Raw genomic sequence first — 18,684 nt, 5'->3', positions numbered from 1 at the left:
GCAGAACTAGTGATTCTCCCATTCTGCCTTGAACTGCAGAGGCTGCAGATGGGCTGGTGCCCTGGATCACATTACTGCGCATCATTTATCCTTAAATATAACTGCACCCAAGTAAGACATAACCGCTATGGAGTCAGCACTCTACAGAGAGGGAGGAGGAAGTTGTGTAGAGGACCTGCACCGCAGGACCTGCACCTTGGCAGGACTGATCAGGGATGTTAGTACCAAACTCATTTAGGGAAATGGAGAAGAGAGAAAGTTTCCTGATTTAAAGGAAGGTTTCAAGCGGGCAGACCAGGGGAACTTTCTTCACCATGTTCACATGATGGAGTCCAGCCCTCTAGGAGAAGACTCTGAAAAAGAAACACTCACACTCACTCAGAAATACCTGTGGGCCCTGCACTGTCCCAGCGCGGTAGGTCAGGGCTCGGTCCACTTGGCCCTCATTGGCTGCCAGCTCCTCCCTTCAGACTTGGCTTCCAGGTCCTGCCCCTCCTCCAGCTGCCCCTCCTCCAGCTGCCCCTCCTCCAGCTGCCCCTCCTCCAGCTGCTCCTCCTCCTCCTCCTCCTCCTCCTCCTCCTAGGCTCTGCTCTCTCTCACACTAAGAGGGCACTCCCTCCTTGGGCGGGGAGCACTTGGGCTCTGGCTTCCCAGAGAGAAGAGCAAAGCCCTGGATCCGGAACAGAGAAGGAGGACAGAGACCTGAGGCTGGGAGCCGACTGTGTCCTCAGCCCTGAGGGGAGCTCAGGTGAAACCAGACTGGCGCTGAGAGCACCTGGCAGCCGCCCCGTGACTAGGCCCAGGCCCTCCTCCCTGGGAAAGGGCACGATTGCCCAACGCTCCGGGAGGCCTTCCCCGCCCAGGCCTTACTAAGGCCCCTCGATGTGAGGATTCTGGGGGCCTGGAGGCTCTGTCCCTGGCATCTGGGAACTTCCAGTCCACGGAGGCAGAGCTGCTGCAGGGGTCTGAAGGCTGTGGATTGAGGTCACTCGCCGGTTCCTCTCCACAGGGGCAGCGTGGAGGGACAGACACAGAGCACTACGTTCCCAGCTGTGTTCACACCTCACAATGTGGCATCACTGGGCCTTCTGACCTTTGGGCCACCGTGACCATTCATCCCCCATCCCCACCTCAACATCAAACTGTTCCGTGAAACAGAGCCACAGCCTCTGCCTTCTCAGCCACTCCTGACAGCAGCCCCTGTCTCCAGCTCTGCCTCTGAGGTTCCTTGTACCATCACTGAAGGTACATTTATGCAGAAGACTTTCTCTGTTGAAGGCACTTGAATCGCAGCTCCTGAAGATGGCATGGTCAGACCAGATGTCTGCCATCACTCTGCCACTTAGAGGGGATTGAGGAACCATGTTCTACACACTGATCAGCCAAACTGCACTTCAGGGCCAGAGCCGGGAGGATCTTGCACAGAACCCAGAGCTTCTGGCGCCTGTTGGCCTTGGAAAGGGATGTGCATAGTGCACACCGCTGTCCAGAGGTGTGGGGCATCCTAGAAGAGGCTCTTGAGGAGGGACATGTTACAAGGGAATCGGAAGTTGTCACTGGCAACAATGACAGACACCAACTTATGCATGTTTTAAACCTTGGTCATGTCTACGTACCTGAAATTTTTAAGGCTGCGTGTTTTACCACCATGATTAGTAGTTCAGTCCTTAAAATAAATATAGTTTGTGAACTTATGTTTGGAGAAAGTTAAAGAGAACGGAGGTGCCTGTCTGACTCAGAGGTTCAAGCTTGGAAAAGAAGAAAGCCAAGGGATAAAGGGAGTGGTAGCAGCTCAAAAAGAGAATGCAAAATAGATACAGCCCTATAGTCCTTGATGGCAGAATAAAGGACACCTAGGTTTCACTGGCAGAAAATCTGAGGCAAGGCTGCTTCTAGCCCAGACATATTTTTATGAGAATTACAGATGTTCCTTCCACAGATAAAAATTATCGTACATTTAGTATAAATTATATAAATCAGATTATTACACATGAAAGAGCACTTTGAATTTTTAATACAATAAAGTTTTTCATTTTTAATACAATACTGTAATTAGGAACTCAAAGTCAATGGGATGAGACCCTGTTACTTAGCTGCACTGCTTTCTGAAGAGAGGGGTTCTCTGCTTAGAAAAGGAAACTGTCAGGCAGTGACAGGGACTGCAAAGGGCCATGACGAGGGTATGAGGGAGGTCTCTGGGGCTCAGAGTGTTCCAGGCCAGCATCTAGCGATGAAACAGGACCTCAGTCACACAGCCTAGAGGAAACCAATGCTGCCAACGCACTGAGCTTGGGAGCAGATTCTTTCCTGCCTGAGCCCCGTCAAACTGGACTGCAGCCCTGTGAGGACTGACTGGAAGACACACAGGCAGCAATAGAAAACAAATCCCGTATCTAAGATAGTCACTTTGTCTCCTGGCCATAGAGGAGCATATCAGGTACTTAGAATAAAATTTTCCCACTCAACCCCCTCATAATCCTGCAAAGGCAAAAGAACAACTAGTTTTTAAAAAAAAAAAAAATTGTATACCTTCACTAGAGTCCTAAGGCCAAAATCCAGTTTTACTTAGACGAGATGAATTAATCCAGGAGATCTATTACAGAACCTGGCAACTATAGCTAGTAATAGTATAGCGTACCCGTGGAAATTGCTAAGAGAGTAGAACTTAAATATTCTCATCGCTAAACAATAGGAGTGTGAGGTAGTAGATGTGTTAATTAGGTTGATGTAACCATTTCAAAATGTATGCCTACATCAGCACATCATGTTTTGTACCATACATTTATACAATTTTATTTAGAAAAAAAGATTTACAAATCCATGAAAATCACAGAATCCATGCTTCCAATTACATGAAAGTTAGCTGGGGAAAGGGACAGAGCTAACAACAGCAACTAATACCGGAGGCCACAAGGCCCGATGAGTGGCCAGCATCATGCCAAACCTTGGGGTGGGAAAAGGGACCATGAGTAGCAGAACCTGGAAACAGCAGCAGATGTTCCTTCCCGGGACATGGTGCCAGAGTGAGTACTGCCCCAGACAGGCCTGCAAATGAACAGCCTTGGCGCTTGTCTGTGTTATGCTTTTGAAATGCCTTTTTGTTTGGTAGTGTGGGGACTCACCCGAAACTGCATGCATGCTAGGTGAGTGTCCTACCGAGCTGCATCTCTTATCCTTGCTTTTATTTTCTTATTTCTGATCATACTTTTTGTTTTTTAATAACTTGGTACGGGGATGGACTGCAATCCCTTTCAGTTGCTTATTTTATGTGAAAGGAGTTTTCCTGATCCTTGAAGAGAATTTAACTTTGGGATAACTTGTCTAATCTCAACACTCTAGAGATTCTTCTATTATTTTTGTCAAGTATATGTTCAACCACAATGTGGCTTAGATTTCGATTTAGATTCTTGCTCCATTCCTTTCCCCACTTTTATACCGATCTTTTTCTTGTTACTTAATTACTCATCCCTGCTGTATTTTAGATTCTGTGCCCAGGAGTTCTTCCCTGTGGGCCTTTGTTCTGGAAAGGACCCCGGCTGATAAATTTTGAGAGTCGTAGGACCAGCCTGCTCCACTTCTGGCGGACCTCACCACAGCCCTTTGGATTCACCCAGTATTGGGGTGTGCAGGTATCTCCTGACCTCGGCCACTGAGCTGGCTAACCTTCTGGGCGAGTATGTTTTAGTTATTTGAAGTTCTCAAATCAGTTTCTTCCCTCTGCTTCCCCTTGTGAGGATGCTTGCGATCTCCTGGCTCTTCATGGTTTGTCTCCACCTGCCTCTTCATGGTTTGTCTCCACCTGCCTGAATCTGGAAGTTTATAAATGCACTGTTGCCTAATTATCTTGATTTTGCCTGTGATTTTTGTTTTTATTTTCACCATCCTAGTCACTTTATGACTTTTTATGATGGGAGGGAATTGGGTAGATTCAAATTTTATATTGCTGTCATCTTCCTCCACACTTTTCTTTTTATCAAACATGTATCTCTGTCAAAAATAATGCTAAGTGGGATGCAGTGGTGGAGATAAGGGTATCCAGGGGTCCACAGGTAGTGATGCCGGCAGAAGCATTGCATGGAAGCTGAATGGAGCTGTCTCAAGTATTCATTCCAGGGAGAAAAATCAATTCCCTGTCCATACTGGAAGGAGTCCAAGATAGTGGGTTTGTTCCCAGGTGGTGGCTGGATCTCCCAGTCTGTTGGAAATATGTTGTTGGCCTTTGCTATTGGCAGATTGGACACTCAACAGTAATGGTAGACAGACTGATTTGGTGAGGGGATGCACATTGTTGTTGGGGCTTCATTTCTGCCACATCCAGATGCAAATCCATTGAGCTGAACTCAAAGGGTTCAGATAATTTTATCTACCTGGCTATTAAAAGTTTACTCTGCCACAAATACCTTTCCATGAACACATATATGGTCCAAACCATCAGCTACTGCCCAAAGCAGATATCTCGGGCCGGGGATTTAGCTCGGTGGTTCCGGCGCCTGCCGTGCAAGTGCAAGGTCCCAAGTTCAATCCCCGGTACCAAAAAAAAAAAGCAATGGCATCACAGCAGGTATCTCACTGTCCAGGCAAAGCAAGAAAAGGCACAGGCCTTGAAGTTCTGCTCACTATGAGGAAAATATCTGGAAACTGAGAAAAAAGATAGGGCGGTGTTCAGAGGATTGGTGGGATCAAATCCCTGAAGGTACAAAAGCACCCAGTGTGACTGAAGAATAGAAAGATGTTCATTTATTTGAGTGTATAAACAGAAACAAATTTGGATCCAGTTATAGAAGATCTCTAATGTCACTCTGAATATTTTTTATTTTATTATCTTGGACAAGAGTAGCCATAGAAGGTGTTTTATCCAAACAGTGACCGAATCAAAGGTGCTTTGAGATTTGATTATAATCTACATTGTGTGCCTGTGTGGTCTTGACTAAGTTGGTTTGCCCTCTCTGGATTTGAACCATACCTGCTGCTTTCAATCCAAGTCTGTGTACATCTTTACTTGAAGAAAGGGTTTGACTTTTGGAAATCTCTAAGCTAGTGGACCTATAAATCTTTAGTAATCCCTAATAACTCAAACGTCCATGAAGAGTGAACCTTAAACATCTATTTACCCTTTGCTGTGGGTGTCCTCACACCTGCTCCTCTTCCCTCTTCCTCATATTCCAGACTACACCAAACCCTTACAGGGCAGCTGAGGTTAGTGCCTGAGATGTCCCGCCCAGCCTGCCAACACCAAACAAAAGGAGTGCTGCTGCTGGCGATGATGACAGTGAACAGTGACAGTAACATGTACCAGAGATTACTGCTTATCAGGCCACACGGTGACGCACTTGATCCCACAGCCCGCATGAAACACATGTGTTTACAAGTGTCCCTAGTGCAGATGTTCAGGGGTACTCCAGAAAGCTAGACAACAACTTCTTTAGAGCAGTTTAGAGGGGGTTATGTGTGTAGAGGACCTGAAAAGTAATCCTAAGCCTGCATTCATGTAGCAAGCACTTTGATTTATTTTATTCGGTATGTAAAAAAAACTTAAGCTAGCACTGATTTAGGAAAATTTTAATAAATCAAACATAGAATTAGTTTTCCTGGTGCCTTTGGGAAGGGCTTAGACAGAAAGAATGGGTAGAAGGAGAGAAAAGAGGCTAAACTCTTAAAACAATAGAGAAAGACTGAGAAGTCCTGATTCCCGGGAAAACAGAACCGAACAAAACATGGAGGGTCCTCGCCACAGTCCCGGAAATCTGGACAGTTTCTGGCTCGTGCATCCAGTTAAAAGAAGCTCAGTTTCCCCTTCCTGCTCACTTCCTGCCCACACCCTTCAGCAGAGGGGAGGGCAGGCCAGGAATGTCTGTGTCTGTGTCCATCTTCCCTGCAGAAGGCCTGAGGTGGGCAGAAAGCCCAGGGAAGGAGTCTGGGCAAGGTTCCCTCCAGGAGTCACAACTCCTCACTGGTGACAGAAGAGACACTCTTTCTCTGCCTCTTGGGAACAGGGAAAACCATTCCCACCCAAATGACACAGCCAGAGAGCAGATGACCGACAGGGACACTGATATACTGTACTTTGAAAAGCACAGACATATTTTATTTAAAATTATGACAACTCTTCTGATGCTGTAAGGGCTACAGAAACACACTCAAGACAAAATACAAGGAATGAAAAAGATTTTCAACAAGATAAACTTCTTGTTTATCTTTCCTGCTTTCCTCTTATTCACCTCTCTTTCTTATTGACAAAGACCCAGGGGTGAAGGAGAACTCTGGCTTCCAGCAAGGAGGATGAAGAGCTTTAGTGCAGAGGGCTGCAAAGCATCAAGACTCTGAGGCCTCACCTGCCCAGAGCCCCCCAGGCCTTGGCCGGACACAGGTAGGCAGCAGACCCTGGGCTGCTGGTGAGGAAACAGACCTGGCCCTGCAGAAGCATGTGGTACCTTCCCTCAGCCTACACCAGGTGGACAGGGACTTGGGACCCCAAAGACTCAGCACCCATTACCTGCACCAGCTCTGAGCCCCCGATTGGGAGGAAACATGAGAGAGGATGCAAGTGAGGCAAACCCGTACACAAAGATTTCTCAGAGAGAACAGGACAAAACCAACTGACCAAGTGAGCAGGGACTGGGTCGATTCATTTATTTATTCTTCCATTTCTTCAACAAACATCTAAAGAATCTAGTAAATTCCAGACACGCCTCAGGAACTGAGGACATAGAGATGAATGAAGCTACTCCCTGGAAAAATTTAGAATCCAGGAGAGATACGACATGCACGTAAATAATTACAGGCTTTAAATAAGGGCAACATCCAAAGCTGTATAAGCAATAATGTGTGAGCAGAGAGGAGGGGTGGGCAGCCTGGCCTGGGTGGTCGGTGAGGGCTGGTGCTGCCAGGCAGATTTCAGGGGATGGGCCTCAGGCACAGAGGCAGATGCAGATGGAAAGAGAAGTGTGACAGGGCCCAACCTGTGCCTCTCCTGCCTGAGTGAGTGGGTACTCAGGACAGGAAGGCTGGGGCAGAAGAGACTGGACCCAGAGGAGGCTGTAAATGCCCAGCCGTGGGGACCTGGGGACGCTGGAGGACATGATCACCCCAACCTGGGAAAAGAGAGCAAGGCGGGGCTGGCAGAGGAGGGCCACAGGCGTTGAGGCCAAATGGGAGGTGAGGACAGACCCGGTGGGAAGGAGAGCAGCCCGGAAGGAGGTGAGGTTGCCCTCAGTGTCTGAAGTGAGGCCACGTCCTGATGATGTCGTACAAAGCCTGTCCAGGGGACAGAGTGTTGGCCACATCACTGTGGCCCAGCAGCAGGTAGTTGGGGGCCAGGTACCCCTTGACCACGGCACACTGGATCAGGTCCTGGGCTGCCTCCAGCGCAGTGGCATTGGGTGGGTCGCCTGGAAAACACAGCCGCCCATCAATCGCAGGGTTCCAGGGTGTCAGTCCAGACGGCACACACTCCTGAACCCCGCCCGGCTTAGCACCACCACCAGGCTGGTATATTCCACTGTTGGCCGCTACACTATGGAAAGGCAGAAAACCAGCTCAAGATATTTCGGTTCCAACGTTTTTCTTGAAATCAAAAGGAAAATAAATACAATTCTTTTGGGGCCGGGGATGTAGCTCAGTGGTTTCACTGCCTGCCTCGCAAGCACAAGGTCCCGAGTTCGATCCCCAGTACCAAAAAAAAAAAAATTACAATTCTTTTGAATACATACAAAGCCTTTTTCCACTGCAAAAATTTATTTGTTTGTTTGTTTTGTTTTTTGGTACTGGGGATTGAATTCAGGTCCTTGCGCTTGCAAGACAGGCGGTGGAACCACTGAGCTAAATCCCCAGCCCTCCACTGCAAAAATTTAACCTAGCCGTTCTCTCCTGGGGGCAGGTTAGTACCCAGAGGATATCAGGCAATGTCTGCAGATATCTGTGGTTGTCAAAACTGGGAGATGGGAGGAGGCTGTCATCATCTAGCTGATAGAAGCCAGGGATACCACTAAGAATCCTACAAAACACAGGACCCCACGACAAAGAGTTTATTGATCTGAAATGTTGTTAGCACTGAGGTTAGGAAACCTTGTTTTAATAACAGACATGCTTCTGCCTCTTACCACGCCCAGATCCAATCTCAGCTGGGCACAATGCTGGGTCACCCTTGCCCCTATCCAATGCCCACTGCAGTTATCAGCCTGAACCAGCCCCAGTACAGGGCCTCCCTTTCCAGAGATTCAACTAAAAGCCCCTGAGTATAAATAAGTTCTGGGAGGGAGGTCTGAGCCTTGACAATCCATAAAGGGTACTCTCAATGCAGTCAGGGCTCTCTGCAGGGCATCATAAGCCCCACGTTGCTGCTATGGTAACCAGGAAAGGACAAACCTGCTAAGATAATCTAAAACTATCCAGAGATCTCTGCGAATTCATGCCTGTCAAGTGTTTGTTTCTTAGACGTTGAGAGAGAAAGAGACATACACATTTGGCTGTGTGTGAAGGAGGTACTTTCAGGTGAGCGTTCTGTCTAGGAGTCTGTCATCCTTAGTTACACATTAAATTAGATGTTTCAGCATGTGCAGACACTTCAGAGATGGCTGAGTCTGACCTCTGCTGTCCACATCCGACACTGCCCACTCCAAACACCACAGATGACCACTTCCACCCAACTCACCCAACTTACCTGAGAAGGTGCCCATGAAGACAATGCCCAGGGCAATGTCGTTGTAGCCTGGGGTGGAGGAGCCTTGGACTGTCCAGCCCACCCCTTCATAAACACCACCATCCTGGCCCACAAGGAAGCTAGGAGGTCACAAGAGGAGATGGAGATTAGCATAAAAGATGCCCTCTGAGACTCTTTTTCACCTTCATCTATTAATCCACTCAGGCCCTTACCTATTGCCTATAATCTACCAAGGTATAAGTTAATCAGTTACATTATCTCTTAGAGTCTAAGTCCCAGAGACAAGTAAGTCCGAGTCTGTAACACTGATGTGCCAGTAAAGCAGCTGGGGTTGTGGGCAGGCAAGATGGGAAACGGGAACCCCTGATTTACAGCATTTGCAGATTTCTGTGGAAGAAAATTCCCACGTGCCTGGATTGTAGCCTACCAATGATTCAACAACCGGCTTGCAAAATTCCTGAATCTCTCACAACCAGTTCTCATAACTTAGCTCATGTCTACCTTTCTCCCATACATCACTTGCTTCCTGCGAGAAGCTCACCAAGAAAGAAGAAAGAAGACAGCTTTCAGTTCCTGCCTTTCCCTAGCTCTCTGATGAAACTGTCCTCCCAAGGTGGTCCAGGCCTCCTTACCACTAAGTACAATGTACGTGCCTCTGGTCTTTCCTGGCTTAATTTCTTTGTACATTGACCATGTAAACCTCACTTACCGTCCCCAAACATTATCTTCCCTCAGTGTCCACCATTCCCTATTCTCCTGGCTTTCTTCCTCTCTGGATGCTCCCTCTCTGCCCTTCAACTTCCTGTGCCCTTTCTTTAGACATAGAATTCCTCAGGCTGCTGCCCTGGGCCTGTTCTCTCCTCACTCGATACATTCTTCAGGACAAACCCATCTACTTCTTGTTTCTTTGCCGTCCGTAAAAGCCCACGCGTTCACAACTGAACCCACATCCTCCCCACCTGTTCTCCGTTTGGGATCCCATCTGTCCACTGCTCCCATCATGGGCCTTACCCCACCCACTTCATCCACGTACCAGCTGAGCCTTGTCTGCAGTGTCTCTCAGCCACTCTTCCCCGATTCCCCGCACTGTAGTCGTTAGCCATTCCCCTCCCTGACTCTGAATGTCTTGGCGCTGCCACCACCCAGCCACCAGGTCGCCTTCCCTGGCTGGATACAATCCTCAGTTCTCACTGCTCTCTAGTTTTGCCCTTTTCCAATCCATCCCTGAAGAAAAACACAGCATAATTTTTCTAAAATACAAATCTTTCCATGTCAAAATCCAACTATTAGTCCCGGGGTGCTGAGACCAAATTCCTCGGTTGAAGTTACAGGATCCTTCATGGCATGGCCCCTGTTTGCCTCCTCAGCCCCGCCAACCCCCTCTCTGCCATCCATAGCTTCATGATGAGCTTCTCCCAGCTCCTCGAAGGCACCGTTCTCAGGCTGGCATCCAGACCTTTCCACAGAGAACTCTCCCTCTGCTGGAAAGGCTCCTCCACCGTCCCACGCACTCTTCGGGTCACAATTAACATGAGACTCTCAGGGACCACATCTTCCCACTCATTTCCTCAGCCAGCTAAGCCTCCTGTTTAGCCCCATGTGTCCTTCGCCGTGATCCCTAAGGTACCTCATCAGGACTTGTTCAATTAGTCTCTTCCCCCACTGCAGTGGGGTATTAATGCCATGAAAGCAAGAACATGCCTGTGGTCTACCTGACGGCACGCCCGGAGCACACCTAGTGCTACAGTGCGTGAGGCCAAAGCGTGAGTGCACCCTGATCTCAGCCTGTCAGGGGTGAGAAAGTGGCGGCATGGAGCTATACTAGGAAGGGACACAATCAGAGTCAGAAGTCAAGGGATCTTAGGAGGAAAGGGGGACAGATCTCCTCTCAACCTCTATCCTTATCCAGTGTAGTGTTCTTAAATTTGTAGTCAAATTTCAGATGTCTGCTGAGATGAACGAGAACACCATGTTGACACTGCCGCTGACACTGCCCGCCAAAGCATTTAGTAGCTCTTGGTAGATGGTGCGTGTTGGAAAAAACCATTCTCCTATCCTGAAAGAGGTGTTACTAACGTGACAGAGAGAAAAGGTGCAGTCAGCTCAGATGCCTGCTCACAGCTCCGAAATCTGCATCATGCACTAAGGTGCCTGGCTGAGGACAACAGAGACTGAGATCCAGCCACACTGGCTAAATCAGGCACGTCCTTCGAGGCGGGCTCCTTCATTAATGTATACAAATAGGCCACGTAAGCCAGTGGTGGCCAGCCCTTAGACTTAAAACTTAGCGTGATCCTGTCTGACAGTACCTGGGATGGAGTTGAACCCCAGATGTTTTGCAATCTCTGAAAGCATCCTCAAGAAACTTGTACTTGTTTTGTTCACCATTTGGGTTTTTCTCTGTGTGTTAGTTTTTTGTTTGTTTTTGCGGTACTGGGGATGGAACCCAGGGCCTTTACAATGAGTTACACCCCCAACCCCGTTTTAACTTTTATTTTGAGACAGGGTCTCTCACTAAGTCACCAAGTTGCCCAGACTGGACTTGAACTTGCAATCCTCCTGCCTCAGCCTTCCAGAGTGCTGGGAGTATAGCCACACAACACCATGCCCAGCTAAAATTACTAGTTTTTAACATTCTTGCATGGAAACATCTTGACCAAAATTCTGTCACAGAAATTTGAAACCCACTTAATGAGGAAAAAAGAAAGAAAATTTTCCTCTTCCATTAGGTCACTGTGCTCTTTATTGCACAATCACAGACCTTAACACTAGAGAAATCAAAGGATATTAGCCAGTCCCTCTCCTTGCCTTCAACAGAGAAGAAATATTCTCCCCAAGGAGAGTTCCAGTCCTTAGACGCAGAGGTTCGGCCAGATAACACAAGGGGGAACGTGCTTCCAGCTGTGGCTGCCTCCTCTTTTGTCTTTTGGGCGGCCTTGGAACCCTCCCTGCCATTTACTACCTTTAAAGAGCCACATGTTCTGAGATCACCCTTGGCTGCCTCCTACCTAGGGCCCACCCAGGGCTGGGCGGAAAATCACTGAGGTGGCACCTAAAGGGCCTGTCAGGTGGTAAGCAGTTGGAACGTGTTAGTTTCCTTTCCCACTCCTTCCAGAGGTTCGGTTTCTGCCCCCACCAAGGGAAAAGGAGCCCGGCCCTGGATCCACTTACTTGTACCCAATGTCACACTCTTTGCGTTTGTCCATGAAGAGGGACTGGAGATCTGCGACCAGCAGGCGGCACTCGTCTGCTGCGCTGCAGGTTCTCCCAGCCGTGTGGAGGATGATGGCGTACTTAGCCGGGAGCCGCATGGTGAGGCAGTGGCTCGCCCTGGCCCCCCAGGCCGCCCGCGGGATGATGCTGGGGCAAGCTGTGGCGAGAACGAGACAGCACATGGATGACTCATTTTGTCACCTGTGTCAGCCACCTGACTACTGAAGGCTGCCTGGTCCTCAGGTGACTGAAACCCCAGCTCCCCCCTCCTGGCCCCAGGCCTGATCTTGACCCTAACCGTGGGACTCAGGAGCAGGAGACATCCCAGCAGTGGCACCTGGTTGTCTTATTCGGAAAGAATGTTTTGGGGAGTCATTGGGATCCATAAACCCCATCAGCGTGAAGCAATTATTGACAGATGGCCTCGGCCCAAAGGCAGAGATCAAATCGATTCAGTGCTTCAGGATGATGGGGATAATGCCTTCCAAACTTCATGAAGCCCAAGAAAAGTCTTAGTCTTATGCTTATTCTTATTATTTTTATTATTACTACTACTAGTGTAGGGAACTGAATCCAAGGCCTCGCACTTGCTAGACAAGTGCTCTTCCAGCCCACTTTATTAGTTTTGATTTTGCTTTTGATGTTGCTTCTTGCGAACTGATGGTGTTTACCCAGTTATGTAACCTCTGTTAAGCTCTTCCTGCAAAGTCAGTGTAAGTGGTGACTTAAGTTTCCCTCAGCACTCAAGTCTGTCAGTGTTGTCCTAGTTTTTTAATTCGGAAGTGCGTGTTTGTGTGTAAGCATACACAGATATGTGTATAAATGTATCACAGCCCTTTCTAAGGCTTTTCTTCTTTCCTAGCACTTCTTACCAGATAACACACCAAGTATTTTACTTGTTCATGTAATTGTTGTCTTTCTCCGGCCTCTACAATGAAACTCCACAAGATCAGAGATTTTTGTGCTTGCTTCCTTTGTGTGTCTTTCTGGTCTAGCAAGTGCTCAGAAGAGGTTTGTGGAGCGATGGAACACACGGAGGCACAATGCCAGGCCCTCTCATTCTGGGTGGCCCAGAGTGCCTCTCTCCACATTTTCCAGCCTCAAAGTTTCAGAAAGTTGGGTGAGCAGCTGCCTACCAGGAAGAACCTAATGAGGACCCGGGAAGGGGTCAGTCCCGGCAGCGTCTGAGAGTCAGAGGGGGTGAGGAGGGAGCCAGTGGGGTTGGACATCTCACCTTTCTTCAGGCTTGCCTTCTGCAGAGGGGCCAGGCAGCTTTCACCTTTCACAAGAAGTGGCTGGATGTAGCCGCGTGACAGGTGGCCCTTTAGAACTGCGTAGGAGATTAGGCCCCTCATGGCTGACAGGGCCGCAGGGCTGGGACTCTGGCCTGGGAGAGAGCAATTTGTGGAAAATATCAGCCTGGCCTGGGTTTCAGGGGAGCTGTGTGGAGAAGACCAGACGCCCTATCAGCCCCTACCCGACTGTTGGAGGCAAAGACGGCTCATCCTCTCCGCTCAGAGACACGAAAGTCAAGGATCATCTAGACAGAGCTCTCAGTGTTCAGAGTGAAGCCCTTTCTCAATAACCTGCCAAGATGTCATCATCCATTCATGCACCTGAGAGGGTTCGGGGGCAGCACCCAGTGTCAGGCCAGTGGCTCCCCTGAGCAGAGCCCTGCCAGGCACAAGCTGGGCTCTTCACCTGTAGTAACCCTAATTCTCCTGCAGATCTGAGGCTGGTGCTGCTATCCATCCCATGAAGACACACTGGAAGCTGCACAAAGTGACATGTTCAAAACCGCAAGCCAACAAATGCCAATGAACAGCTATAAAAAGTAAATAAATAAGTAAATAAAGAGGCCACACACAAAGAGTCCTCTTGCATGGAAGATAAGGGCATGTGCTCTCATTCCACTCCTCATGGCTCTGTCACTTTGGGTCACCCGCTTCTCAGAGTCTTGGGCTGCACCCTGTGGTAATGGAAACCATAAAACCTGCCTGAGCTATCTCAAAAGGTATTGGTGAAGAAAACGGTAAGCTGGATTACATGATATTTGGAGAATGCACATTTAGGAAGCAGGTGGTGGGGGCTTGGAGCAATAGACTAGGAGAAAGTGGGAGGAAGTCAGAGACCAGAGGCCTCTAAGTGGGTCTTATTAAAGGCATGTAGGAAGTCTGGGAGTGAGAGGTGGAGAGAGCAGGTGCCTGGCGGGACGTGGAAGCACAGCCCGCAGCTGCAGAAAGCTCAGGGCTGGAGAGGGGCTGTGAGGTCACTGGTACAGAGGAGAGGGAGAGAAGCCTGCAGAGGGAGCACTGGGAGCGCCTGAAGCTGTGAGCTGGCTAGCGGAGGGGCTGCTGCATGGGTGGAGAAGGAAGCCGGGGGGACCAGGAGGACATGACGGGCACCAGGGGAGAAGAGCGTGCCTAGGGAGTGGGGCTCAGAGCTGTGTGGAAGGGCAGCAGAGTGGGAGCGAAACAGCACAGACGGCCCTGGAGAGGCGTCAGCCAGGCCATCGTTACCTTCCTTGGTGCCAAAGAAGGCGATGCCCAGGGAGATGCTGTTGTACCCCTGGGTGTGCAGGCCTTGGACGTCCCAGCCGACTCCTTCATACACCCTGCCGTCATCCCCGACCAGGAAGCTGTGCAGCGAGGAAAGGCAGAGGTAGTGGCTGGCAGGATAGCACATTCCTGAGAGAGGAAACCCCTTACCCCGGCTCAGAAAAGCAGTCTCCAGCTGTGTAAGAGGAATATGCATGGCTGCTTCCCAGACCAGGAGGGAGGAGCTCACTTATCTGGGTCCCTAACATCCAAAAGGACCTACTCGCACATCGGCTATCTCCTTCTGTACCGGGACACAGTCGCACATGGATCACCCTAGGTCTTGGAAGGGGGGGGGGGCTGAAACCTGCAGTTACTAATGAGGACCAAACCCCACATGCTAGAGTCTCCCCTGACCTCACGCTTCCCTAAACATGGTTTTCCTCCTCTTTCCAGAGTGCATGCTGCCCGTGAAATCCCCACATATTTGATCTCCCTGCAGTGTCACTCACTCACAGAGACCTTGAACCTAAAACAAGGACATGGATGCAAGCAGTGCATTTGGGAAATGATTCCAGAAGCCAGAGTGAGAGAGCAGGGAGAAAGCCAATAAAGTGTGACCAACCAGGCAGGAGTTCGGTGGCATCGGGGGCCACCACCCACCCCTCCATGTCCTTTTGAGGGACTGTGTACGTGCACTTTGGAACTGTCCCTTAGAGGGGCTAGGGCTGAGGAGATTACCCATCAACCCCCAACACCCGGAGGCTGAGTAACTCCCCTTCCCATCAACCACTTGGGAAACCGTGGATGCTATAGCACCTGAGGCAGGAAGTCATCACCGTGCCCAGGAGCTGTCCGCAGCCGGCCAAAGTCAGGTGTGGGTTTCCTGGATAGGTCATTATGGCAACCAGCGGAAGGTTTACTTCACCAAAGGAGGAGCCCGTGCCTTCCCAGCTCTGTGACCCTGAGGAAATCAAACAACCTCCCTACCTTGTGGGGGTGGAAATACCTGTCCTACCAAACCAGAGCTGCTGGATAGCGAAGGCGTGCAAATACAAGTAAGTCTCATCTACAACCTGTGACGTGTTGGTCAAGCCAGGGATGGATGAGCAGAAAGCACAGTTATTACTTAACCTTCTTTGCTTCCTTTGGGAGATTGCAGAAAATTCCAAAGAATTTAGGATTCCACGCGGGTCTTAAGCATTCTACTCATTATAAAACCTACATACCCCCCACCAAGAAGGTGAAGAAAACAGATAGGAAGGGACAGGAGAGCAGCTTTGATCAGGCCCGGACCCAGCCTCTTACTTGTAGGCCACGTCACAGCCGCTGTAGTTGTGGACATGATAGGACTGCAGCTCCCGCAGCCTCTGACTGCAGGCAGCCTGGTCATGGCACTCCAGTCCAGGGACGTGGTGTGTGACAAGGACACTCACTGGCACGGTCAGCCGAGACCTGCAGCCAACAGCTTCTGCCCCCCACTCCTTGCGAGAGACCATTGTGAAGACATCTGTGAGGGGACCGTGGATGTCACTTGGTGCATTCTGCCCCTGGGAGCCACATTAGCTACCTGGGTTCCACTTGCTGGTGGGGCCGCATCTGCCCCAGAGGGGTAAAAGAGCCCTAGGGAGAGGCCCTTGGGAGGCAGGTACATTCTCCCCTGCTCACCCCATATCCCTGTCCCACTGACACCCCTCAGAGTCTGTAGCAGCCATGGAGCCTACATGGTCCCGGTTCCCACATGTCCCCCACAACAGACAGAGCCAGCTCCCAGCTCCCTCCCTGGGCCACCCCAGGTCCCTACTTCAAGGAACAGCTCCATGTCACCCACTATCCCTGGGGAAAGTCTCAGTGGCCTCTCACCATGCCACCTCAGCACCTCCGACCTCAGCCTCAGTGTGTGCTCCTGGACCCTGAATACTCCCTTGGAGGTGGGGTTGCATCTCCTGCTCAGCCTAGGGCTCTCTCCAGGTGCTGGTTGTGTCCCCCCGTCAGTCTCTGCACCCCCTGAGGTCAGGGTCTGGGTCTCCATCTACCGCAGAGGCTACTTCTCCCTTCCTGGATTTCCTTCCCTCCTGGCCCACTCCTACCTCCTAAGGACCTAGGACAATCTGGGTAAGAGGCTGACCGGTGCTCCCATCTGCAACTCACTTCCTTTCACCCATTCCAGTCACATGTGGCGATGCAGACCTGAGAAACATTTCTGGCCACATGAGAAGCCCCACTGGCTCCCAAGCCTCCTCACCATCAAGACCCAGTTTGCCTCTTTCAATGAGCTGGGAGATGTTTCCAAACAGGTGCTGCAGCCCTTTGGACATTTGTTTCTCTTGTGTTTTGTCCCAGGAGGAAACACCTGCAAAAGAATACTCTATTTTCATTGGTCTTTGGAAACCTGCAGTACCAGATGTGTCAGTGGCGTGGGCTCCGGCCAGAAACAGCCACTGCCCCAGCCCACTGTCTCTCTTCCCTGCCCGGATCCCCAGGTTCTGTCCAGGAAACCCCTGTGAAGTGGCTAGAGGAGCAGCAGTTGGCATGGCTTTCTCCAACACCGACTCCGGGCACGGACCCCTCAGCGCCAGATCCTAGTCGTTCTCCAGGATGAGAGCTAATAGGACAGGGAGTCAGTGTATTAACCTAGTCTCACGAGGGGCATCTTACACACACAATGAGCAAAACACAACCTGGAAATGTATTCGGGAACCTCAAAACCACGAAGTCCTCTCTGGTGTGAATTTGACACAGTGGAAGCCATTCGGAGGGTTGAGTGGGAAGCAGGTAGAATCACCTGCAGTCAGACCAGACCCTGTTCATTTGGGAGCATTTGCTAAACCCATGCTCCCAGCCAAAAGGCCATGAATGTGGGCACCGGCATCAATCAAAGCCCCACCCCCAGCAAAGGATGCTCTTAACCCACGAGAAGCTGTCCCTTACTGGCAAGCACAGGCCTTCGTCTGGTTAGACTCTGAATGGCGTGTGATAATCATCGTTGCCATTTATTTGCTCTTGCCGGCCAAGCACTAAGTCCTCCATGTACATTATCTCATGTAATCCCCACGATAAGTTTGGGAAGTCTGATAGCATATCTCGATTTGCAGGTAGGAAAATTAAGATTGAAAGAGCTGAATAACTTATTAAAAATCATTACTAGATGCAGCCCAGGCCTAGAGACTCCAAGATCTGTGCTGTACACATAAAGGGAAGGGCAAGCATTTAAGCAATTCTTATTACAAGACTGTAGGAGGACCCTTCTTAGTGCAGAGAGGAAACTTACCCAAGGGTTGGACAGTCAGAGCAGAGAAGACAAGGAGCCAGGGCAGCATCCTCGCAGGTCCTGGGACACCAAATGGGGATGGTGTGGCCAGCAGCCCTGGATGAACAGTGTCCCTGGGGGATGCTGACCGTTAACAGGACCACGCGTGCTCTGCCAACGGAAACCCCCAGACCGCACGGCGCTGCGGTCCTTCTCGTCCACCACCACCCTGTGGGCCCCCTGGGAGCCAGGGCCCACTCAGCCTTCTCAGGGTGCTGTGCATAGAGCGGGTGCAAACATCACATCCTAGCCCCCTGACAGCTGAGTTTCACTACGTGTTCACTGTGTGTGAGGACTGTACGTGCACATTAAATTGGGCCCACATTAGTCCTCACGTTAACTCTGCCACGTAGGGTTGTTAGCCCCCATTTCTATAAGGCACAGGAATGGCCCCAAACAGAAATCCAAACTCCCTGGGATGCGTCTCCTACAGAGAATTCCCTCCCAGCGGGGTACAGGACCCGGTAGATAGGGCCAGGGAGGGCTCTGAACAAGAAACACTCACACTCACAGTCCGCAATGCTGTGGACCCTGTGCTGGCCCAGGCCAGGACCCTGGAGACAAATGTCTGTCCTGGACAAGGGCACCAGGAGGGAGAAGGAGGGGTTCGCTCCATCCCTCTCTGGGGAAGGGGGCTCCACTTTGGCCTGGCTTTTTCCAAGAACCCTCGGGGACTGGCGGGGCATCGGTGACCCCCTCCTTCATAGAAGAACTGGGGTAAAGTGGATCCCAGTTCTAGGGCAGAGGATATCTGATTTTAGCCCTCATCTGCTAGGGTCCAGCCCCTTCTAGGAGAGGGGTGCAGAGAACAAACACTCACACTCACTCAGAAATACCTGTGGGCCCTGCACTGTCCCAGCGCAGTAGGTCAGGGCTCGGTCCACTTGGCCCTCATTGGCTGCCAGCTCCTCCCTTCAGACTTGGCTTCCAGGTCCTGCCCCTCCTCCAGCTGCTCCTCCTCCTCC

The 18,684-nt window shown here is 50.4% G+C and overlaps 1 protein-coding gene across 3 annotated transcripts; it reads right to left on the bottom strand.

Annotated features, from left to right (window-relative positions):
• Positions 1 to 6,615: 6,615 nt before the first annotated feature.
• Positions 6,616 to 18,684, bottom strand: Pglyrp4 (peptidoglycan recognition protein 4). 3 transcript variants are annotated; one of them, XM_021249493.2, is made up of 9 exons: positions 18,556 to 18,684; positions 17,681 to 17,740; positions 16,655 to 16,762; positions 15,718 to 15,919; positions 14,392 to 14,510; positions 13,107 to 13,259; positions 11,831 to 12,029; positions 8,660 to 8,778; positions 6,616 to 7,388 (listed from the first exon to the last, which is right to left on the bottom strand). In XM_021249493.2, exons 2-9 carry the CDS (start codon positions 17,727 to 17,729, stop codon positions 7,210 to 7,212), a joined length of 1,128 nt encoding a protein of 375 aa, XP_021105152.1. In that variant the 5' UTR covers positions 17,730 to 17,740; positions 18,556 to 18,684; the 3' UTR covers positions 6,616 to 7,209. The 3 variants fall into 3 exon arrangements, with proteins under 3 accessions (XP_021105152.1, XP_021105151.1, XP_004871185.1); XM_021249492.2 differs by having other exon boundaries at positions 17,681 to 17,776; positions 18,556 to 18,679; XM_004871128.3 differs by having other exon boundaries at positions 17,681 to 17,793; positions 18,556 to 18,678.

The sequence above is a fragment of the Heterocephalus glaber genome, unplaced genomic scaffold, assembly GCF_053883595.1.
Source record: "Heterocephalus glaber isolate CG9 unplaced genomic scaffold, H.glaber_assembly_v1.0 deba00001795, whole genome shotgun sequence".
Taxonomy (NCBI): domain Eukaryota; kingdom Metazoa; phylum Chordata; class Mammalia; order Rodentia; family Bathyergidae; genus Heterocephalus; species Heterocephalus glaber.
The sequence above is the reverse complement of the archived record's forward strand: the minus strand, read 5'-3'. Positions and strand labels throughout refer to the sequence as shown.